The 26,739-nt window shown below is 35.1% G+C and overlaps 1 protein-coding gene across 1 annotated transcript in view; it reads right to left on the reverse strand.

Moving 5' to 3' along the window:
- Positions 1–437: 437 nt before the first annotated feature.
- Positions 438–26,739, reverse strand: part of LOC112058315 (headcase protein) — a 105,143-nt gene continuing 78,841 nt past the window's right edge. Inside the window, exons 3-5 of the mRNA XM_024099037.2 lie at positions 14,292–14,480; positions 11,961–12,149; positions 438–10,197 (exon numbers count right to left, since the gene is read on the reverse strand). Of these exons, the coding sequence (XP_023954805.1) occupies positions 10,027–10,197; positions 11,961–12,149; positions 14,292–14,480 (549 nt within the window). The 3' untranslated portion in view covers positions 438–10,026. The remainder of the gene's footprint in view (positions 10,198–11,960; positions 12,150–14,291; positions 14,481–26,739) is intronic.

Consider the following 26,739-nt stretch of genomic DNA (forward strand, 5'->3'; position numbering starts at 1 on the left):
GCATATCATGGGAGTGTTATCAATGAACTTGCCGGACTATAGTATTCTGTGTAGTGCATTTACCTTTCATTTAGTTCTATATTAATCTATTTGATTTTGGTAATATTTTTAGACGTTGGGGTTCCAAAGTGTTGGTATAGCGACCCCGCACTAGAAAGCGCAGTATTATTCGACCCCCCACCAGATGGACTGACGACATCAAGCGAGTCGCAGGGATTCGCTGGATGCAGGTGGCTCAGTATCGTGATGTTTGGAAGTCCCTACAAAAGGCCTATGTCGTGCAGTGGACGTCCATCGGCTGATATGATGATGATGATGAATATTTTTTGAAGAGACCAACTAGGTAGGTACTTAATCAAAATTTGTTAAATCCTAAAAACTCTGATCTAGACCTAAGTACAGGGATTAAGGGATATTAGGAATAAAACAAATTGACATATTTTTCAAATTTTTATTTTATTTTTATAAAAGTTTTATTGTATTTATCGTAGGTATAGTGTCATTTGAAATATATTTCAATGCTAATTAAGCTTTCCAATTAGATAATGTGTAGTAGGCGATTACGTATAACAAAATACAATGGTAAATAAAACAAAGATACCCGATAAAGAAATGCTGAGCATTAGTTTACCAAGTTAAAATAAAATCTTAAAAATAACCAGTGTGTGAATGAATACAGTAGAAATTAGTGTAGGTAATGAATAACTAAGTGTTGGGTTATTAATTGTGCAATTTAACTAAAAGTAGGTAAATTAAGATTATTCTAACATCAAACTAAATTAAGAGCTGCTAAACATAATAATATTCGTAATTCCTAGTTGCCATTACGGCACAATATTCGTATCTACTGAAATAATTTTAAGGATTAATTTGAACTATCTGTTATCTACGAATGATCTTTGCCGTAGACGCAGCGCGCCGATTGGTCGAACTACGTCACTGGCAAAGAATAAACGAACCGAAATAGACTCGTAAACAAAGTCTATCATCCACGCGACCAGACGAGGCAAACTCTCTCTAAAAAAATTTCCAGTTAATAACAGTCAAACAAAATTGGACTAAACAACAAGGAATTTGTACTTTGGGAGATGTGATATCATAGAGAATCGACTAGGTCCTCATCAAATGAATATTAAATACTTAATGAACATTGTATCAATAATATATAATATAAGCAATATAAAACGTAACATAATCGGAAACACTAGACAATAATATAATTCTGCTAAATAACTGAATTGTTTCAGGTTCATCGCCATAGCTGTAGTGGATCAAGTTGAACTCATACCTCCGATCGGGCGAACGATTCACTTGTAAGCCGATGAAGTCGACTAGAAACGGCTTCAATTAAATCTGAAGTCAGTCCGCCACTGTCCAGTACAGCGCTGGGGACGAGGAATTGTCTAACAATATATTAATTGAATAGAATTAAAAACTTCGCTAAATTTTGTACCGAAAACGTATCTAGCGTTGTATTAAAATGATATGCTTGCGAACTGCGACACTTTGGTAAATCACAACAGCAGGAATGCTGCCCGCTAAACTAAATCAATGGAAATCGCCGATACCATTCCCCGATACCCACTACACATTCTGCTATTGATCATGTTGGCCGCTCATTCGGTAGTTCTGCGTTTTATCGATATCATATTAATAATAAATGTCACAACATCAAGCCGGTATAAAAAACACTAAGCCTACTAAAACTACTACCTGCGAAAACTCTTTTAAAGAGTAAACTTACATACTAACTTCGTAAAGTAACATAAAGCTCGCCGCTGGGGCGGGCGAAATATCAGGATTCGTATAAAATATAACATGTTTTTTTTTGCCTCCTTAGTTTTATTACAATTTTCTGAAACAACCTTAAATCTAGTACATCATGCTTTACCAACATTACAAAATAGACAATACATCGCTCACTATCGTTATAAATGAATAGCTTTCTCATTATTTTCAATTGTTACAAATTGGAACTTGTTTCCTTATCTTAAACAGCGTACTCTTAAGCTAAAGACAGACAAAAAGAGAGACCGCATCGCTGCAGCAGCGTTGTCACGCCGTTGGCGGCATAGTCATTTTGACGTTCTCCAAAAATCGTTCTGCCTGTTTTTAGCTTTTACGTAATCGTAAATTTCTTCGCTTTTGTCGCGCCAATTCCTCATGCATTGACTGCAAATTTACAAAAATATACGACTTAATCCAATCGTTTAAAAATAATATAATTTTTAGTGGTAATACTTATATATCATAATATATTTTTTAAACGTTTCTTATCCGTTATTTCAAGCACTTATCGAATACACTTAAAAATAGTCAATTGGCGTTTCTCTGAGCTTCTCATTCCAACTTTGTCTCTAATCGAGCCATATTCCAGAAAAATTGTAAGTAAACAAGAGATCATTATAGTAAAATACATAATATATGACACGACCACACCCAATATTAATAATAATTATGTGTAGATAACCAGTATACCTACACTAGAAATGAAGGAAACATTTTAAAACATTAGGCATACTTCATTCATCCCATACTCATACAAATGCTTAACGCGAAATTAAATATTATGAAGCAAGTTGTTTCAAGTCTTGTAGCAGTTTAATTCCAAATGTATCTTTGTGTCGCGATTCACAGGGTCAAGGCATTTAAGCAATTCTTCAATTTTGTATAGTATCCACTGTACTCATCTCTTTTTACGTCCTTGTCAAAAGAGACTTTAGGTACGGAGAAAAATTGGTGTATAATTTTATGACTACAATGATAAAATGTGTATTTTAAATTTTGGATACCATTTTATAACACTAATTTTGTCTTGAGAGTTATTTTAGATGATTTTTGCAATTTCTCAGTTCAGTGTTAAATAACCTTGAACAAAAATAACTGACACCTTGACCCTTATAAAGTATTAAAGCCAATCATTCAAACTCCGTCCGCGGCGATTAGTTGTTTACTTAGACCTGTAGGTACCAAATCGCAAAATCAACTTTTTACGCACACCATATTGAACCGAGATTGGTACCAACTCGCAAAATCAACTTTTTACGCACACCATATTGAACCGAGATTGGACTTCTTGGCTTAGTTTTCACTTAAACTTATGTTTACTCACTGCAATATTTTGTAGTTCAAATGCAAATTTCAATTACCAACATAAAAACATCGGACACAAAACGCACATTACTTGAGGATACCCTAGCCTAGACATAAATGACCTTGCCACCGAAGGTCACGCGTCAAGAAGTGATCTCAATTGCAGTCAATCGCCTCTCGGGACTGGTCAAGACGACTCCTCAACGGACCAACGAGCGGTCTTACACAATAACTATTATCGCTCTTGATACACGTACGAGTCGGTGCTCGTTTTTGTCTTACAAAAATTACTACAGCTACGATTTCAGTAAAAAAACGTACATTAACATGATTGTTTAATTTACGAATTACACATTAATTAGAAAAAACGTTATCACTAAATTACTTGTTAACTTTTTACGAAAGTACAAAAGTATTTCTCTTTGCTCATTACAAATTAGTACACTCATACCCTGATGCACCCCGCGCGTTACGTAGTAATTAGTCTAATTGCCACGCAATAACTTAATTATTATCTTTAACCAATTCGTAAGATTATCACCCAAATTTAGCCGTACTTACCACAATCTCTTTCCTTTTTAAATTTTCATTCCTTAAGACTGCACCTATCGCATGCTTTAAGTTCCTTCATACCGAGGAATTGATGACTTAGAAAAGTGCACACAGAATTAAAATTACACACGGGATTTGGTACTGTTTGAAAATATTACGAAACACTACAATATAATTCTTCAATCGTTAAATAGATATACAAAATGGAGATTTATAATCTATGGATCTAGTTTTTAGTATTGGTTACAGTCTTTTTGTGTCTGTGCAAGTCTCTAAGTCAAACCCCAAATTGTAACGTTTCGATAATGCTGTTTATATCACTTGTCACATTCTCATCGCATTTGTTAGTTTGAGATACAAACTGTTTCATGAATGTGTAATGATATCAAAATGATTTAAATCACTCAAATTGAGAAATGCGATGGAGTGCGATGTTAAGCCTAATTACAAAAGTTAATACAAAAGGTTAATATACATACTACTAGTGTAGAAAACATCGAGTATCAAAATATAATTAACACCTTGATTTGAATCTTTCACTAACCAATAACAGCCGTATACTAATAATCAGCCAATGCGTTTGAAAATTTTGAGCTTCATAATGGACACCGGATGCCTGTTTTATGTTTATCGTATCTTTAGAAAGAATTCTGAGATATTCTGCTTTTTGAAAAATATGTGCTTTTAATCTATGAGAGATTATTTGCGATGATAATGAAATGTTCGATACAAAATGCCACCATTTTTAATATTCTGTGAAATACGATTTTCTATCACTTTTCTGTTCTCTAACCATAAACAGTTTATCTATACTAAGGACCTCCTATCTCTTTGCATGCGCGACCTAAGTCTTCTTAACTATCACATTTTGGGACTGTATATATTTTTGGAAAAGATAAAAATACCTTACACCTTAATGAATTTATGCCAATTACGTATAGCTAAAGTTAATGGGGCAGGGTAGATTTGAGAGTGCAATAAGTTATATAGTAATGATAATGGATTTATCGAACAAAATAATTAATGTTAATTTCACATAACTATGCACAAGTCGTGCCTATGACCAGAATGTACACGATTTTATAACAAGACTCGCAAGTGGCGAGCACTTTATCAATAAGTAGAAATGAAAATAAAATGATGACTTATCTTAAAGTATGTGATCACGACCATTCATCCCATTCACACATTATAGTTAAAGAAAACACATATTATTATACTAACAGCCTCTTCATACTAGAATAATCGAATGTACGCACGACACAGACGGCACGACGACGCAATTTATAATTTGCACTGCGTTAGTCGCGTTGTCGCAATGCTAGTCGCACTGTCGCGGCGTTTGCACTGCGACAAACGGCGCTCGATATACGCCAGTGTGAAAAGGCTGTAAGTGAGAACTACCGTTGACATAAGGTTAGTCTTACCTAGGTTGGAAAGCGAGACCTAGTCCAACAAGTATTATACCGATGGTTATCTTACTACGGTGTGCTCCTACAGTACTAATAGCATTTGATAAAATACAAGTTCAAATAAATGTACAAGAGAACTTATACAAGATATAGTTTTATAATAAGTAACAATTTCCGCTCCTACTTGACCAACGCAAAACGAGATACAAGATTTCTTTAAAACCAAGATAACGGCTAGTCACTTGTTTGTAGAAACAATTGCGCTTTTCATTTAGGATTTACAGGCAACTATTTCGTAAAGATTATCTAGATCACTGTTACTTTTAGTTTATTTAATATGTATTTGATTTACTTTATAAAATTTGCAAAAGTAACAAATTGTTTCTTTGTACTTTAAGCAATTCACTAAATTACACCACACTAAATTCAACATGAAGAAATTTCAATGTGGGTGTCTAAATAAATTGTTATTAATTACAAAAATTTAACAAATATGTGCAAATAAACTAAGAAGTTGGCAACGTTTGTGTAATTACATTTATTAAACTGAACAAATAACTAAGTGACTAAAATATGAATAATCAAAACATACTACGATTATGTATCTGTCGTATAAGAGAGTAGGAATAAGTCAAAACTATTTTATAAACGTGGCCTCCCACCTAAATCTACACAACCTTAAGTTTCATATCAGAATGGTTTTCCTTCTTAGCTATTTCGCTTTGGTAAAAACTTAAGAGTAAATGGAATAGGGACGATGGAAGATTTGTTCAAACGAAATCCCGAAGTTTTAAAATAGTTCGACCTAGGAAAACTCTTAACAATATTAAAGTTAAAATTACCAATAGTAAATGTACACAATAGTTCAAGTTAAAAAGGTTAAATAAGTTATATACTTAATTATATATACTACTATAAAAAGGGGTAAATTATTAATTTTACTTTGAAAAATATAAATTAACAGACAAAGATTATTATCGTTTGGTAAGCAACTATTAATATACGCTTTCCGTTATATTTTGTACTGTGCAACTGAAAGAACTACTTGTATTTCAAGTAAACCCTTCATTATAAAGGCTAGTTCCGAAAACGTATTCTTAATTTTAGGAGCCCTCTGAATATATATAATTTCTAATTAATTCTAGAGAGGTAATGTCATCCTTTATAAAATATTAAAAAGATCCTTATTATTTCGGAGGACTTTAATAAACTCGTAAAACTGGATATTTTAATTTCCAATATATTATCGTATTCTTTGAATTTGTACCGGAGGAGAGGGGGAAATGACTTGATGCTTCGCGTCATTATATTCCATTCATATACATCTAAGTTAGATGGCTCTGTATTGACTATTAAACAATATGTTACTATAAAATTTGTGTCGCTTTCACTAAATATCTCAAGTGTAATGTCATTCCACTTTTTCATTTGTACATGGCCACCATCAGATGATCTGGTTCTTTTTTTTTAATATTTTCCTAAATATACCAACAACAGCTCGTTATTTTTTTTTTAACTTTTTTTTCAAACATTTTTATTGGTTACATACATTTACATAAATGTATATTAAACTTTTAAATATAATTCTATATTCGAACGAGCAAACTTCGATAAAATTAAAATTGATTAACATATGAGATGACATTACACTTGCGCGAGATCGTTTTAAAATAATTAGGGATCTTTGATATTGTTGACATTATGTACTATATGGCTAAACTAGAAATATGCATTCATATAATATCTCAATAAACACTTTGTAAGCATCTGCGTGTAGAAAAACGGTATTTATTTACAATACTATACTGTGCTATCATAGTTTTCGATATAATTATTCTCAATTTTACAGTAAATTTTAAGCGAGAGAATACGAAAATTTAAAGGTTTAGAGAGGTAATAATATACGTACAACCACACTCGGCGAACTGACTACTAGAACCCATTATGTCACATACAAATTTATAGATTCAAACGAAAACAAAAACATTCTTGTTACTTCACGACATGTTAAATGAATGAAAATAGTTTACTGTTCAGAAGACAAGCTACTGTCCATGTTTTTATATTGAAAAGAATTACCGCCATATTGTGAACGCAGTTAGAATTTTCAAGTATAACTTTGTAATGGTTTACTCCTTAATGAGACCACTGCAGTCTTGTTAGAGGACTGCTGCAGTATTATTACATGAATGCTGCAGTATTGTTACAGAGCTGCTGCAGTATAATTACATGACTGCTGCAGTATTGTTACAGAGCTGCTGCAGTATCATTACATGACTGCTGCAGTATTGTTACAAAGCTGCTGCAGTATTATTACATGACTGCTGCAGTATTGTTTCAGGGCTGCTGCAGTATTATTACATGACTGCTGCAGTATTGTTACAAAGCTGCTGCAGTATTATTACATGACTGCTGCAGTATTGTTACAGGGCTGCCTGCAGTATTATTACATGACTGCTGCAGTATTATTACATGACTGCTGCAGTAGCGTTACTGAGGGAATCGAACGAGCATAGCTCTGCCAAGACTGGAGCTCTAGGGCTAGTAGAACGTAAGATGAAACGTCTCTACGGGTGCCCTGTGACACCATACAAATCAGAACATTGTAAGAATCACTGCCTTCTGTATACGACTCTTGATCCAACAATTAAGTGAAAGCTTCTTAGGGTGTTGTTCAAAGATTTTTCTTTTTAAAGTCAAAGAAGAGTTTTCGCTTTAAGACCATTAACTGAAACAACTATGGGAACAATGGTAGTTGACTCAACATTCCACATGGCGGTAATCTTGTGAGCAAGTATTTTGATACTTTAACTTTAATAGTATTAATATTATGAACAAAAATGTTGGTGTGTAACAAATGGAGTAACAGTAAGCCAGTTCGCCGCCACTCAAACCATGCCAAATGACAGGGATGATTGATGATGTGCAGTGATGCGGATGATAGAATGATGTCGTGCGCGTGATGGGTGATGATACTAAGGCTCTACCTACTACGCAACATGTATGAATACATTCAGTCCAATATCATGAACGTCGGTTCCAAAACAAAGACGCTCCCAACTTGGAACTTAGCTATTAAGTTTAGTAAAAAGGTAAATGGCAGTTTTGATTTTTTTTTTAGAATAATGCAAAAATTTTTACCTATAAAAATTGTCAAGTCTTTATAGAATTATTGCCTACATTGTGAACGATCTAGTTCACGGATATCACGATACCCTAATTTTGTTAAGCCGCTCTACCACAGGTTTGCGATCTTTTCCCCAAGAAAAGCTGTCTCTCTTTGCCTAAAAATACCATAATTGGGTAAAAAGTGTTCGCAGACCTATGGAGTAGCAGCCTAATAAGCCGTTATAAGCGCCTACCAATCCGCACCACTTGTTTTCTCCACTATCCACTAAACACGCACTAGGTCTAGAATTTTTATATCACTTGTAATCACTTGCGAGTAGTAAGTATCAAATGTATCAAAAACTTACCTAAAATGTTAACGTTAAACATTACTGAGTAAATGTGCATCACTTATACGCTTATTAAATGTCGAAGCGCTAGCTATCCTTACAAATAAATAGACATTCAAGATAATTATAAGAAAAAACCCTTAACCTAAAATATAGACGTAGCCCAAAAATTTTCACGATAGTAACAAAATTTATTCATAAATAAATGCTTTCAGTGATAAGCGGCCATTTATCTTATAAAATAATTTCTGTTCCAAATATTTTGAGGTTATTTCATTTGATATGGCACGATTCCAAAAAGTTTCTATTCAATATAAAATTTATTTTTTTCATATACAACTCTCCGCTGATCACTGAATATTATAATAAATAATTTCAGTGGAAACAAAACATGTAGATACATAACCTTACAGTAAATGTAATACATATTATTGACAAGCTAATCATATTATTGGTGACACAGCAATTACTTACGATTAAACTCCTATACCATAATTAAGTGAAAAATATCTGTAAGTAAATGAAAATGATATTAAAGTAATATAACCTAAAATGACATCTGTAATGCGCTTACAGATATTGGGTGCCATTTGGTGGGAGAGAAGAAAAAAATCGACATAAACCTACGAAAATATCGTATAACACTTAATGTTAATGTTAAAAGTTTAAAATTTTGCTAAAATAAAACATAACTAATAAACTAAATTGAACTAAACAACACACCACACAAACACCCTATTACATAGGGCTACCCTATCAGTATCACTGAAATCGAAGGTAATAATTAAAAAAAAAAAAACTTTATATTCTCCTTCAGAAGGAATACTCCCCGGTTATTGGTTCAAACGAAAATTTAAAAAAAAAAACAAAATGCATTTTCTGGTGTCACTATACATACCCCTAATTATTATTATTTTCGATAAATCAACATCTACCTATTTTAATCAACAAATTGTAGAATAAAATTAAAATAAAATCAATAGTATGATCTAAACCGATACATAAAATTATTTTCAATAATACCAACTTAATTTTAACAAAAATTATTCCTAGCGCCTCAAATGAGGACACACATAGAGTTCGTCATTGCGCGAGTCGTTAGCACTTTACGCGATTTGGTTCAAGTAATCGATGAAGTCGTTGGAGAACAGCTGCAAGTTAGAGGGCTCTGCTTGCGGCGTGCGACGAGGGGCCCCACAAGTACTCAACAGCGGCCTTTCTGCAGGCTTGGGTCGCAGGGCAGACAGGTACCGCTCTGCCAGAGATTCTCCGAAGCTCATAGCGAGCGTCTCCGGACTAAGCCCGAGTAAAGACAGCGACTCCGTTATACTAGCCAAAGGATTGAGGAATTTAGCAGACTCATCGGTTGTTGTTGTTGGTTCAGGCGCACGGGCCATGCTCGTGTTGACGACTGGGCGCAACGCTGGAGGGGACGCGCGTCGGGAAGGCGACGGCGCTAGACCCCACGAATCAGGGGGGGTGCCGGGAGAGGGCCCCGGCACCGCCGTTTGTTATGGCCACTGCTGGAACAGCGGGAAGACCCGTTTCGTGAAGCAGTAAGACAGCGGCTTCACGAAGTGCGTGTCGACTACGCGGCAGTGCGGGCAGGTGACTGGGTGCGAATAGTCGGAGTAGTTGAGCCGCTGGTGTGGGTGGAGCAGCGGCTTGTAGCAGTTGTTACACTGTGGACAAAGAGATGTCCGTTAGATTTGGATGCGAATTTCAATGCACTTTGAACTATAACGATGTTTTTTTTTATAACTCGATGTAAGCTTCGAATTTGAATCTATCGCTCTCTATCTATAGAATTAGACGGAGAGAGATATATACGAATTCGAAACTCGCACTGTCGAGTTACGAAAACATCGTTACATATGTGAGATGTTAGATTAAGTAATTTACAAGCGCTTTAAAGTTTGTCTTTTTGTTAGACTACTGCCGGTTCGAAAATTAGAACACTAAAATCCAGCTCAGAAGTTACTATTTTGAAAAAATCACCATTTACATTACTTCTATGAATTCTGTATATAATTGCTTCTAAACCATTTTTGTCATTAGAATATTCATCAATTGCATAATAACCATTATTTTTTAACCGACTTCCAAAAAGGAGGAGGTTCTACGTTCGGCTGTATGTATGTTTTTTTTTTTTTTTTTTTTTTTTTTTTAATGTATGTCCAGCGATAATTCCGTCAATTATGGACCGATTTTGAAAATTCTTTTTTTGTTTTGAAGGGTTTACTTCCAGGGTGGTCCCATTTTTTTCATGTCAGGATCTGATGATGGCATCCTGGAGAAATTGAGGGGAACTTTCGAAAGTTGTAGAGACGGCTAGTGCGTTTGTTAGTGTTTCCATAAGGTATTTTAAACCACTACAACTTTATGAAGGTTTGGAGTTGGTCTGATGATGGAGCCGAAACACAGACTATGGAACTCGTCAACGATTTACAGCAGTCACCTTTTGTTTGGGCTTGATAAATTTGTATTGATGAGTACTTTCCACCTGTATGGGTTGTGACTGTATTAAGGGTCTGGTGATGAAGACGAGGGACAGTGAAGAGAACTCCTCGACGGTTCACAGTAGCTACCTCGTGTTTGGACTTGATAAATTTGTATTGATGAGCACTTTCCACCTAGATGGATTGTGACTGTATTAAGGGTCTGGTGATGAAGACGAGGGACAGTGAACAGAACTCCTCGACGGTTCACAGTAGCTACCTTGTGTTTGTACTTGATAAATTTGTGTTGATGAGAACTTTCCACCTAGATGGATTGTGACTGTATTAAGGGTCTGATGATGAAGACAAGGGACAGTGAAGAGAACTCCTCGACGGTTCACAGTAGCTACCTTGTGTTTGGACTTGATAAATTTGTATTGATGAGAACTTTCCACCTAGATGGATTGTGACTGTATTAAGGGTCTGGTGATGAAGACGAAGCACAGTGAAGAGAACTCCTCGACGGCTCACAGTAGCTACCTTGTGTTTGGACTTGATAATTTTGTCTTGATAAGAACTTTCCACTTAGATAGGTTGTGACTGTACAAAATATAAAAAAATAAAAATTTTAATAAAAAAAATTCAACCGACTTCCAAGTCAAAAAATAACTTTAACTAAAAAGCAAAAAATAACATCCTACCTATGTGCTACCTTCTGATCAGTTTGAAGGCGGTGCCAAGCCAGTGTCGTGTTTTAATTAAAGCTGTTTCTAAAAGAACCACAGAAATTTTGTAGTTAAAACGTGTTTAATTAAAACATCACTGGCTTGGCACCGCCTTCAAACTGATCAGAAGGTAGCACATAGGTAGGATGTTATTTTTTGCTTTTTAGTTAAAGTTATTTTTTGACTTGGAAGTCGGTTGAATTTTTTTTATTAAAATTTTTATTGACATTCATTGTTTATTTGACAAGTCCTACTGACTAATATTTTACATTGATTACTGACCTTCAGTCTCTCAGCGCAACAGGGCGTGGCCATGAAGATGTCATAGGAGTACATGGTGCCGAGGACAAGCGAGGAGCCGTCCCACTTCTGACCGCAGAAGCGGCAACGAATCGTCCGGTCCAGGTCGCATCGCTCCAGGCAACCCATGCATACACATGTCAGATACTGTGTGCGCCCTTCCACTTTCACCTGCATTCAATAAAACATACATATTAAGTAAGGGAGTTTTAATGCCTTTACGGATACTTTTAGGGGATCATATTTCATCAATACATTAAATTTAAAAAGCCTTCATTATTATCTGTCTGTTATAATGGGCCACCACAAAGCCATAATAAAGTTAAACTTGAGATCGATACTTATTAATATCAGAGCAATGGTTCTCAAGTTGGAGGAGGCAGGGAGAGAGCTTCCCATAGAGATTAAAATGAATCTAGATAAATGGAAAGCTCTTTGATTCACTAGATACAACCTAAAGATAACCTCCAAGTATTGTGCATAACATAGATAACTTTTATCAACATTCATTATGTTCTTGACTGGGTCCTTATTAATGTTTTTTTCATCTTCTATAATATCAACAGGCCCACCCTAGACAATAGGCCAATCAACTTCTTTAAAAACGTGTTAATTACTGATACTGCGAATTAAAAAAAAAAGTATAGTAAGTAAGTAAGTACTTATTAGACTCGTCATGACGTCTAGAAAAATGTACAAATTTTGCGTCGTCTACAGATAACAATAAACCTGCCTACAACAGACACCAAATGCATTTAGAACAGGTATTTAAAGAATGCATTATTTTAAAATCGGGACACAAATAGTACAAATGTGTGTAATTGCAAAGAGGATGGAATCGTAACTCCAACATCAAACAAAGACCCAAAGTACATCTCAGCTCACATTCGTGTCGTAATTCACTGAATAAACAACGCCAGTCGAGAAGTTGGGAGCGAGTTAGAACAGTCGTGTATTTTGTAGACTTAAACAAACTTTTACAGATCTTATTTAAGTTACGACAGAATACTGTTCCTTGCAACACTTGAAAACGGATACAATATTTGTTGATAAAGTCAAACAAAACTCAACAAAATTACTTATTTTTCAATTTCATTAAGTAATTTAAATGTTACAGGTACATCTAAAGCCAAACAGACTTCAAAATGTAAACAACTATACCTACTTTATTGTACTAGAGCAGGGTAGGCGAACCTTTATGCATCAACGTGCCATTTTTTCTAAAAAATGTTTAATGGGGTCATTGGCGTGCCATCAAATAATTTTGACTTTCTGATTATTTGGAGAATAACAATAATAAATACTATCAAAACTCTTTATGAAATAAAGTAAACAAAAGAGGTACATTTTGGAATGTTTTTATCACACGCATAAATTAAATTATTGTAAAATTAGTGTGACTTCTGTTGCTGCAGGTTAGATGACAAATAATTTATGTCAAATACCTACTTTACACATGTTTTATGATCGGCGACGTGCCCAAAATATTGTGTCGCGTGCCATCAATGGCACGCGTGCCATTGGTTCGCCTACTACGTACTAGAGAAAACAAATACTTTTCCCGCTATTACCCTATTTATTGTCTTCTTTATTTCTACAACAAATCCTGGCAAAGATTTATGACACCAATCAAAACAGTAATTGCACTATTAAAGCAAACCTATCTACTATTAAAATACGAGCTTCAGCAACATACCAACCAGTTTGATAGATTGTTCTATTGTTTAGCGTAATTGTCCTCATAAACAATTTAACACAATTCCAAGTCAATGCATTTTATGCTGATGGGTGGAAAGGATTTAAGACCACAACAAATTAATAAGACATCCCAAGTAGATTTAACAATAGAATACCAAAGGCAGTCGTAACTATAAATTCGTAAATATCGCATAATAATGATTTCTGGCGAACAACTAAATCAGTTGTTGTATTCTATTAATTAAAGATTATAATTCTTTTGATTTCTAGCTGCCTAACTGCCTTGTTGTTCAGTGCCTCATTAGCCTATGTGTTTTCAGATACGTGGATCGGCCGAACTATGAAATATTGCATTTCTTTTTTCCTTAAACACCTGCTCAGTAAAACTTTCCACCCCCGTGCAGAGGACGTGAAACCGTAGGTCGCGGTATTTTTTTTTTGTTACGCCCAGGCATTGGCAGTCCAGAATTACAGGCTTTATCCGAAGACCATGTTTGATAACCTTTTTAATAATTGCAATATAACACCTCTCAGCTATGGGTCCTAAGCTCCACATTCCCTCTCTGGGAGGCCCTTTCAAATAAACTGATACTGATGTTATTGATAAATGTTTACCTCAACTGCGCTGCTCATGTGTTGCCGAGGGCTGAGGAAGAAGGTGCCATCCACCAGCGGGTAGCGATCGAAGACATGCAAAGTTTCTTTGCACAACGCACAGGAGACGCGCGGTTTGTGTTGTCCAGCAAGTGTTGAGAGGATGAACAGGCGAGTGTCATCGTTGCCGTGGTTGCCCTCATCTTCGATCTAAAACAAAAAAAAAATCAATTATAATGAGAGAATAAACATAAAAACACTTGGGAAAAACTATGAATACAAAGAAGGCTCAGGCATAGTGTTGTTCTAATTTTGAATATTTAGTAAGAACATATGTTCATTTTTAATCATGATACAATCATGGGACATTTGTAATTGTTTCTTTTATATTACTATAAAAATATGGTGATAAGTAAAGATGCAAATTTAAAGTTTCGAGGTACAATTTGAAAGCTTTAATGCTGCGATTTAATCCAGATGGTAAATAAAAAACTGATTTAAATTAAATATTTAAGTTAGATGGAAATAACAATATATATCCAGAATAAAATTGGACAAAGACAAATAATAAATAGACAAATAATTATATCAATACAAAAATATCCAAATATTTTAAAGGCTTGAATTTTCACATTCGCATGCACGTTCGCTTTTACTGTAATACCTAAAACACATAAGAAAACAATGCGAGGGTTGCATACGTCGAGCGTGGATTCTTGGAAAACCACGCTTACGCTTTCAATATTTTAGAACCCCACATTTACATATCGCGATTAATGCATCCACCCAAGACACTTACCACCGCAACTCCCTTCGTAATAATCTAAATGACTGCACAAAGTTGAATAATGAAAGGCTAAAAGGCAATTATGCTGAATTCAGAGTCGAAGTCAAACAAAGGCTCACGGGCGCCGCAGAGATCGATTTTGAGAACAATTCGTTCACGTACGAGCAATTTGTGAAAGCGAATAATAATGAAAGTTTAACGAGTTACTGCTACGTCGTAGAACTTAATTAAACATATTATGAACTGTCAAACCCTAATACATATCCCCGCCTTCGCGAGACTTTGTTTGTATAATGAATATAGAGGTACTGATCGATTTGTCGTTGATCATTCGCTGATGTTTAAAGGAAACGCGAATCACATACACAATCGGTAAGTAGCAGAGCGCATACCAGCATGTTTGATGTTAACATTCCTATTATTCTATTATTAGAATGACGTCGTGACACCAGGAACATATAAAACGTCTCGGCGAGAGCGTTGACCTACGCAAACAAACACAGTATGATTTGCAATATAGGATAGTGCAGTTTGCCAAGAGACGAGGCGGGGCAAGCCATCCGGTATCGCAGACGTAAACGCAATAGTTCACAATGCACCTAATTTTCAGCACGATTACATCTGGATGATTAACGAAGTGATAACGTCGCGTCCATTTGCAAATTGCTTTCATCACGAGTGAATGTCTACAAATTTGTAAATGATAAATAGTTTGGTCAAACTGAACCACCTGTGAGAGACGTGAGTGATTTATTCGACCCCCCTGTCTGCTAATTTAACACGCGGTCTCATATTATGATTATGATTAATTGTTGATTGTATAGGTATTTTCATTGTATTACTTAAAGATGCATCACATAAATAAATAAATATTTAATGTTTAATCCACTTATTTTTTAACAGGAAAGACTGATGCGTTTTGATCAAACATTGATCTTCACTATCTTACAGAAAGGAAAAAAAACTTTAAATGAAATTACCATCGTTTACTCATAATAAAAATGACAAACCCGAGGAAGCCCACCTCGTACTACTCTTTTAAAATCTAAAGGACGTACAATTAATATACGTAGTTAAAAAAGTAGCATATTGACTCATGATAATTTTTTGCTACTATTTCCGCACTAAATCGTTCGGCTATCCGGTCGTATGTTAGATTGCTGGCCAAACATACAAACAGAATAAGAAATATATAGGTAATAAATTTAGCTTTTTTATGGTATGTTATTACGTTTCGCAAAATAATCCTGCTTCTATCAATCATTTAATAACAGTTAGTCATGGCCATTTATGCCAATCACTTGAGATCTAACCTTTAAAAGGAATGCGCTTGTATCAAAAAGATAATCTCTTTTTAGCCCCGGTAGTTATTGACAGCACAATATTGAAAAGGAAACGGTTCTGCAGTTTCGGTAAAAGATTAGTTAAATTGAATGTCACCATTATGTCATCCTTTGGGTTTGATGCGTTGATGATCAACATTAAGAATCCGTTATTGTTACTAAAATTATGCTCTACAGTGTCCATGTTCAATATTTGTACTCTGTTTATTTTAACTCTCAAACCTTCTGGGACCTTTAATACCCCATTCAACCTTAAACGTTTCATTTGATTTACTTCATCATTATCAACCCATATTCGGCTCACTGCTGAGCTCGAGTCTCCTCTCAGAATGAGAGGGGTTAGGCCAATAGTCTACCACGCTGGCCTAATGCGGATTGGCAGACTTCACACACGCAGAGAATTAAGAAAATTCTCTGGTATGCAGGTTTCCTCACGATGTTTTCCTTCACCGTTTGAGACACGTGATATTTAATTTCTTAAAATGCACACAACTGAAAAGTTGGAAGTGCATGCCCCGGACCGGATTCGAACCCAAACCCTCCGGAATTGGAGGCAGAGGTAAATCCACTGGCCTATCACGGCTCTCTTGATTTAATTAATAGCTAATAAATTTAAATAACTACTATTTTTAAACTTAATCATCAGTGATCAAATTATAAGTGAATATTTCCATGTCTCAAATTTGCTTTAAAGTCATTTAGTTTACGTACAAAGGTAAGCTATGCCATTTCGCTTTTCTTTATTTTTATGGCTTTCTGCCAGATTAAAAAGTGCGGTGCAAATCTGAACTAGCTATAGAGTCTGTAAATTTGTAAATTAAATTAAAAGGACAAGTTGTCGCCAAAGACTAATGAGTGGCAATGAAATTGTAACTGTCGCGTTAGTTTAGTGAGGTTGCAGGTCGCGGCCAACGAACCCGGTGCGACGAAGCGTTCCAAACTTGCGCCATTTACTACTTTAGGTACTTTAGGTACCTACTCGCACTACAAGATTGATGAGCACCCTAAGCAGACAGTTTATTCACTCAATCCGATCACGCTTTGTCTGATGCAAGTCACCCTTTGAAAGCGGAATGAAAATTAATACTGCAGCTGAAACTCGTGGGTACTTCGAAAAAATATGAAGATTTAAATTTATGTTGCGGTTGTGAAGCTTTGGGAGGCAAGTTTAAATGTTACATCTGTTGAGTACATCGTTAAAAATTCCACCATATTACAGACCAAGTATACATTTTCATATGTTAAATTTGTTTTTCGTCTACAATGCGGGCTGTTTTGTTTAAAACAAGCACGTTTACTTTTTCATTTTAACATTGTTAATTTTTGTCTGTCATATCCGCCATCGTAAAGTTGTCACGGCGACGTAGTTTATGACATGCGCCACGCGAAGTCGAAATCAACAACATGTTAATAAGGAAATACGAACACGTGTACGGACCGAAATGTGTTTGCATTTGCATAACAGATTAAAATCGACACAGAAGCTAAATATACCCAGCTATTCTTTGTTACTTTGGAGAGACAGATAATAGGTCGCATAAATTGTACAATACTAGTAACTTTGTTTTTTTTTTATCTGATTTTGTACTTGCTGTAGTACCGCAGCAGCGTCACCGCATTCAAAGTTCGGGGATGGATCGTCTTAGTATCTTCTATTCATTCCTGAAGACGATAAGGTTCCCGATTTCACGTCAGCCGTCAGAACGAGGAGTCGAACCACGGTGAGAGATTCGTCAGGACTTATCTCTCTTAGCCCACAAACCCTACTCAGTCTCATCGTCCATCAAAGCTCAGAATCTTACAGAAGTTATGTGTAAGCTTTTGTTTACTTACTCGTAAATGTTTGAGCTAAGAGTCTCACAGTTCCTGCAGTTGTGCACGCTATTGTTTATTGTTTGTTTGTGTGCCAAACGGAGTAAAGTTACTACATGTGACTAACTCTCATATGTTTACGAGACAGGAGAGTAAAAGGCATTAATTGTGAAACTTAAATCAAAACGGCACAAACAAAAGGAAGACTTCAAGTGGTACTTTAAATTTGGTGCAAAATTTAGATACCAGGAATCCTTCAATTTAATCGCGGCTTTCGTTTGTTGAAACAAACAACAAAAGCGTCAAGAGGCCGTTTTAAAGAGGAAACGAGAGGGACAAAGTACCCTAGCTTCGTTAGTAGTCGACATGCCGCAAAACGAATGTACCTACACACATTACAACTTCCTAAATTGAACGCGATGTAATTATACGGTAGCACGTAGAGACACTACAGATTCAGTGGGCTTTTTCGGATTTGTTTCAATTACAAGCATTCATTAGGAGAGTACATTGTGCGCTTTCGTCTTCATCTTGCATCAATGTTTAGCTAACATTGATTTGGACCTTCGCGTATACCACGGAATACCACGAAATATATTTTGTGCCTGATAACATGTAGTTATTATATTTAAGAGATTGCCTCTCTGTTACACAATCATCTCAGACTTATTAACTGACCCCTACAGTAATAAGTCTGGTATGGTTGTAATTTTATCAACAACAAAAACCACGATGTTTCTAAAAAACATGATCACCGTGATGATTACCACATTACCAGAAAAGGCCTATCTAACGTCGATTTTACTCTCGCATCACTCCAGTAGAAAGACAGCTTAAATCTCCTGCTAAGGGTGGCTTATTTTTAATTAGGGAAATGAAACTTTTCCTATTATATCCAACCGTCGTCGGCACTCGGTTCAGTGAGCAGTTTACAAATAAAATTAATTTTACAAAACGAAATATGTTAAAACGGAAACATGACAGGGAAGAGATAGCTAATGTACCGCTGTAAAATTTTCAATAAACATTCCTTTACCATGTAAGCTTTAATAACTTTAGATGATTTAATAGCTCAAGTCTGGTGTTGAAAAGTCCTATTGGAATAGCAATTTGAGATCTCGATAGAAAACCTAATATTTGTCACAAATGTATATAAAAGGTATGTAACGCTTCGAGGTTTTGATATGGTTAACCGTTTATACATCAATAAATTTTGTATGCAGTCTAATCTTATATTACTTACTTTCCAAATGAAACTTTCGGAGATTAACGCGTTTAAAAATATAATATATAGATGAAGGTATAACTATATAGTTTATATAACAGCCATCAAAATTCCAGGCGATTACTATAATGTACTCGAATAAACGCATAGACGTTAAAATTTTTCAATAGGGTTGTCAAACAAAAGAAAAAGAGCAAGTAGGTCGGTACTTGAAAATATTGTATATAAATTGTGTTCTCACTGGTGTAGCCTAGCAGTGATATATGTAATTATTATTAAGTAAAACTTCTTTTTAGTCTATTACATTGGCTTAATAAGTGAAAATTAACAAAAAGAACACGTAACTTTTCAAAAGTTAAAACAAATCTTAGTGGTATCTTATTATTATCGTTCTTTTATCTTCAATAAATTGTTACTTTTGAAGAAAAATATGTTGTAATGAAGAAATGGTTGGTTTTCATGTTAATTTTGGCATTTCCAAAATTGTCACTATTCACTACACTATACATGAATCTGACACAATAATAATTTTCAAATGCGACTACTAACTTTGACTATTTCCAGAGTTAAGCGCGTTTTAAGAAAACAAGCAAACTATTCAGATTTATTATAACATTCTAGTAGTACGAGTAGATAGGTGCCAACCCTGCGGCCACCCTTACAAACAATATGTCTGCCAGCGAATGATATTTGCGGTGCTCAATACATTTATTTTGATGGTAGCGTTACGTTTTGCTGAATGTTTGCCATTGTCTGAAAGCTTCGCAGTGATGTTTTATTATTTGTACCAAAGAGTGCATTTTAGGAAAATGAATACTATTTCTAATGCATGACTATTTTTACAAATGTTAGGTAGCAAACACTTTGACATGACGGGATCGATCCTTAATTGAGATACGGCGGAGATTCGGAATCGGAGATTCTGTCCATGTAGCTGTAAGTCTGTAACTGACTGTTCTTACAAACTACTTCAAAGAAGTTTAATAACAGATTTTAATTTTAAATGGGAACTCTCTTTTATCTATGCCAGAATATTTAAAAAATCGATAAAACGAATTTTAGATCCATTGTATCTATGTATCTTTGTATTTCAGATTATTTTAGACCTCTTTAATACTACAAAATTATTTTGGCCATGTTAAATGCATGTTAAGTAATTTGATTTTACTTTTGTACTAATCCTTTGTGCTTCTTTCGGCTAAAACTTTGATATTCGTGAATATCGTTATACCTACTGGATTGGCATTATGATACATTCAAGGAAAATATTAAGAAAGGTTCCAAACATTATGTTCAAAGTTATATACAAAGTAATGAACGAACAAAAGGCTAGTTAAATAAAGGCAAGGCACAAAATATCCCAGTGCGCAATTTTATAACACCTCCAGAATTTAACTCTTGCATATTTGAATATAAAATTCCAGTGAATTCTCAAATTTCTTATCTCAAAAACGTGGATGAAGGTTGCTCGAGAATTCTGTGCCGTATTCAAGATATTTTCTCGCGTGAATTAGTCTCACGTCCCAAAGATTCCATATTCCAAGAAATAGGACGCGCAAATTCCGTCATATTGAAGATGTGAAAGTGTTTTAATTTCTGTAAACTGGGTTGAAAAATGTATCTTTCAGAAGCTGTATTTCTTATTTTGGGTACATAACAAGGAAAATTTAAATGTATAAAAATATATATCTATAAGTTTAAAAATTTAGAATTTGATTGTATACAAGAATTTGATTGTATATTAACTATACTGACCTGAAGTTTAGAATAAAATCTCAATAAAATTCACAATAAAACTATTGAAGTGCTTCCCAAGACTGTCATTTAAACCATTTAGGTACGAATACTGATGAGGTTTTGATGAGGTGCTCCCGGCAAATGCCATCGACGAACAAGGACAGAACGACGTTTTTATTAATGCCGTTTGTTGAAACATTCGCTCCATTGTTACTCGTGTAATAAACGTCTCAAAAGAAGCTGAATGCTGTTTAAATGATCAGATGTTTGATGTCGAGTTAACAATCTATTGAGAAAATTGTAATAGATTTAGTTAAAAGTTTTGTATTTTACGTAAATGAGGGTAGTACGAGTATATTTGTTAGTCAAATTAACACGTCGCAAATCAAACTTTTCATCTCAACGTTAACATAAATTTTACAACTTTAGGCTTGTTTTTGATTGTGAGCATTTTAATTAACGTGTGTATTTTAGTGTTCACTGTTTTTTCATTTTTACACAACAGGCTTCGATAAAAGAGCAACATACTCAGAGAAATCGCTGGTACGGTATATTGTTTTTTTATATGAAGTATCAGTTCTTTCGTTAAGGTGTTAACTTATGTGGCTTCGGTTCACGAAGTCCTGGCTTCGAGTTGTCATAATCATTACTTGATAGTAATGTTCACAGAGTTCATCATAAAGTCAAGACCCCCTCCAAACCGCTTGATGTCTTTGGTCCACCTAGTTAGACAATGGTGATGATGAGGAGAGATGTCAGAGATTCGAATCGTTTTGTCTGTTTTTTTCATTCCTGTGAGCTAGGAGAAATAAAATAAACTAACGATATTTCAACTCTTTCCCAGACGGATACTTGGTAACATGAAAAACTACTTATCTTAACTACGTTTTATTGTTAGCCGCATTGTTGTGGCAGTTACTAGCATTACTGACTGCCCATTCGAGTAACATCATTAGTGCCATAGATAATAGCGGTAGAGTGGCTTTGTGTATGTAATTTAATGACCGTGGTTTTATGGTGTTTCGGTGTGTAAAATTTGTATTATTGTAATCGTGTTATGTTAATTTGTGACAATAGAATATTAATTACTTACTGTTGTTAAATTATTAATTTAGATTAGGAAGTTTTTAGTTAAAGCGAGTTGAGAATCAATCAAAACCTCATTAAGGTTATGAAACGACGCATACTTCCGTCTCAAGGGATGGAACTTTTTAGGTACCCAGCGATACATTAATCGAAAATTAATCAATATTATTACTAGCAAAGTATGTTGGCTTACCCTAATGTGAACCATGTTTTTCAAGGAAAAATAAACCGCCTTTTTGTTTTTCTTCACTAAAGCGTTCCAGAAAGCGAAAATATTACATTTGCGGAGTAAATGACGAAAATTCTTTCCAAATATGTACTTGTAAAAATCAGAAGTTTTAAACAAACCGCTGATGCTATTCGTATGTTTTTTTTTTGTCGTGTTATACCTGATGAAAAGCCGGAATGATGTCCAAGTTGTAGCGTTTTTGCCTATTCACTCTTGACTTGAAGGTATTCTAAAGGAAGCACAGACACTCCACACATTTGCTGTGCGAATGAGAAACATTAATGCAAATAAATAAATTGCATTGCTCTGTGCTCTATCAGCGCCATAACTCGAGCAAGTATGTAAATTACCAAGTGACAATGATTCAAACCTCTATTTTTAAAGTCAACTATTCATAGTATTTAACTGGCTCGTTGATTTGTGGTTAACTTATGTGCCTTCAGAATCAAGAGGTCTTGGGGTTCGAGGGTTGGGCTATGGAATACTGAGACCTTTTCTTTCTTCGAACAGTAAACAATCTCAGCCTGGAGTTAAAAAGTTAAGAAGAAGAACCCCGTGACTCGGAGAGCAAGTTCAAACGTCGGTATCGATCACTATAATCTTACAATGATAACTTTGTCAGACGGAGCAGCGCGGTGGGATTAAGCTCTATATTCCCACTCTCATAAGGAGCCATAATAGAATGTTGGGCGGTGAAAGGGACGGATAGTAAACGAATGCATGTGAACGAAATGCGTATGTTGAGATGGATGTGTGGTGTGACAAGAATAGATAAAATAAGGAATGAGTATATAAGAGGAAGTCTGAAGGTGCCGCCAGTGACAGAAAAATTGAGGAGTAGAAGGTTAGCTTGGTATGGACATGTAATGCGTAGAGAGGAAAGTCATATTACTAGAAAAATGTTGAATGTGCAAGTGGAAGGTCATAAGAGGAGAGGAAGGCCAAAGAAGAGATGGTTGGATTGTGTGAAAGAGGACATGTGTGTAAAAGGAGTGGATGATGAGTACACAAGTAATAGAGACGAATGGAAAAGATTGACATATTTTTCCGACCCCACTTAAGTGGGATAAGGGTAAGGAGATGATGATAAGGAGCCATAATAGGGGATTCGGAGGGCACAGGTTCGAATCCAGTCTGGCGCATGCACCACCAATTTTTCAGGTTTGTGCATTTTAAGAAACTAAATATCACATGTCTCTATTAACCTAACCCATCTCATTCTGAGAGGAGACTCGTGCTCAACAGTGAGCCGAATATAGATTGTCAAAGATTATCTGGAGGTAGGCTGTTGAGTCGCAGGGATTCGCTGGATGCAGGTAGCAGTATCGTGATGTTTGGAAGTCCCTACAAAAGGTCTATGTCCTGCAGTGGACGTCCATCGGCTGATATGATGATAAGGCTGTTAAAATAGGCTAACAATGTCAACAATGCTCTATGCAAGCGCTTCAAACTCTAATAGGTACTATGTAAACATGAATTGACAATGATACAATCCTCTATTTTAAACTCAGCTATTCATTTTACTGTCTGCAATATAAATCATAAGCGATTAACTAAACTCCTTTGTCCAGGCGTAAAAGACATATAAATAACGCGTGTATTGATGCAGGTCAAGGCGTACTCGTGAGTAATTGCGAGTGTTAAACATTTTACTGTGAATGTTTATAAATATTTAAAGTGTTTTTCCACCGCTTAAACTCAATAAGCACAACTCTTGGCATGTGTTGCGATAATTTTCATTAACTGCGTAAATGTTAAAACATAAACTGTAGTTTGCTATTGTAGTTAGAGGTTAGTTTCATAAGCTTAACTGTTTCTGGTGAGTGGTGGATAGTTCATTCATTTTGTGTTTGTCATAAAGTAAGAGGGTGAATAAACTTACGGTTAGACTGTGAGACACTTTGTTAGAATGGTGATATGGCTTTGAGTCAAGCTGTTCCATTGGTGAGGTAGGTACAGGTAGCTTGTTTGGCTATAGGTCTGTAGTTTGCAACTTTAGTTACTTATTCAACTCTTTTAACAACTTCTTCATTGGTTAGGTAGGTACACAGCGCTTTTTGTTCTGTGGATAGGTAGATACTTTTACTATATTTATGATGCTCAGGGCTGGAATCCTACGTACTAAATAAGTTGAAAGTATCTACATACAATATTAAAAAGATTCCATGGTGTTGACATTTTTTTTTAAATTACGTCTTATTAGATATTTAAAATGGAAAAATCTTGATACCCAGTAATTTGAAAAAACAATTCAGAACAACAACTTTTGAAATCTCCAATATTCCGTTATCATTGAATTTTATCATCCCACTTCTGAAGCTAACTAAATTGACTGAAATATCTTGATACGATATATTAATATGATAAGCTGAAATCAAAACCTAGCTGATATACTTAGAGCTCACGAGACATAAATGAAATACATGTATGCTTACCTATAACTATTTTATATACGCGACGCACATTAGTAATTGCTATTCATGAGTCCGATTTCAGCCAATTAGTAAGTAGTTTCTTAGATTAACGTATTCAGGCAGACGCAGTGGGGGACTTTTTGTTATAATGACAGACCACATACTGTTTAAAATTGAGATTAGCCATCTATGCAAATAATTATGAGTATACTCTAAGAGGTAAGTATACGCAGAGCAATCACAGATGCACTCTCTATTATTTCACTCTTATAAGACCACGCAAATCGACGGGAGTGTGTGTTCTTATCAATACTACCGGCTTTTAACCTGCCATCGAGAATTTTCTCGACTGGAAAACCCCAATATTCAAGAGTGAATATGCACCTTTGGCTACATTATCGCTTACCATCAAGCTTGATTGCAGACAATCGCTCTCACATATCTACATTCTACATTATTTTAATAATCCCAGTAGGTACCTAACATCGTTTTTGTTGGCCTTACCTGGGAACCATGCACCTCACTTTCCTCAGCCGATCTAGTTAACCACGGGACCAATGAGGCAGTTAATTTATTTAGTACAAGCTAACGCCCTCGACTTCGTCCGCCTTTAGACCTCTTTAATCCAGCCATTACAGTAGTATCGCTGTAAAAAAGGAGTAACTTCTCCCGTTTTCCCAACATTTTCCTTACTGCTCTGCTCCTATTGATCGTAGCGTGATGAAAAGCATACTATAACCTGCCCAGGAGTATGAAAAATAATTGTACCAAGTTTCTTTAAAACCCGTCGAGTAGTTTTTGTTTCTATAACGAATATACAGACAAAAATTTTACTGATTGCATTTTTGGCATCAGTATCGATCACTAATCACCCCCTGATAGTTATTTTGGAAATATATTTCATGTACAGAATTTACCTCTCTACAGATTTATTATAAGTATATACATAGATAGATAATATAAGTATGTATTCAGTGATTCGCAGTACCTACAAAGGATACGTGATTAAATTCACGTTCTCATATTATCTCGGTTAGTCCCGGCCATTACGACGTTCAATTACGTTCTTGACAATAGCATCTAACGAGAAAAATTCTTATAATTCAATAAAAATTCTTATAAGAAAATGAAAAAATAATAGATGCAGTAAATAAGTATAATGATTGATGAGTGATTGTGTAGATGCTCTGTTCATTGAGGTAGGTCGTAAATCTGATTCAATATCGCGTGTGGATTAGATGTTTACTATGGAAAAGTAGGTTTCAACTTTTTCTACTTCTTTTCTTTTTTACAAACTGTTTAATATTATAATATCATGGATTATTTCATGCCACAATGCAAAAAACAATACATTTTCCGATATACGTATAACGTTTTCCGATTTTATTGCACAATATGTGGTAGTCAGTGAATCACTACGATTATTATCATTAGGTATTGGTGACAAATTAGCTCCTACGATGTTAGCTACGAGTACAAGCTACAAGCCCAGACATGTAAGCAGTGGACGCGATAAAGAGACATAATATACTAGAACCCGTCTGTTGATAAAATTAAGAGTGTGCAATAAGTAATTTGGTGGTTACAAATGGTTCTGGTTCTCAGATTCTGGAAAAGTTAGGAGCCTGATATTTGGGTAATTGATATTTCAAAGTGTTAGCTTCGTTATAACTATACAAAATACACAATTTGTAAAACTTTTCTCGATAGTTTATTTTTTAAAAAAATACATGTTTTGCTCACATTTTGCTTTCAATCTCAGGAAAATCAAACTTATTCTCTTAAATTTTTGTTTTGTATAGAAAATTACGTATATATCTTGAACATGGCCATTTT

This window comes from Bicyclus anynana, chromosome 9 (genome assembly GCF_947172395.1).
Source record: "Bicyclus anynana chromosome 9, ilBicAnyn1.1, whole genome shotgun sequence".
Lineage (NCBI taxonomy): Eukaryota > Metazoa > Arthropoda > Insecta > Lepidoptera > Nymphalidae > Bicyclus > Bicyclus anynana.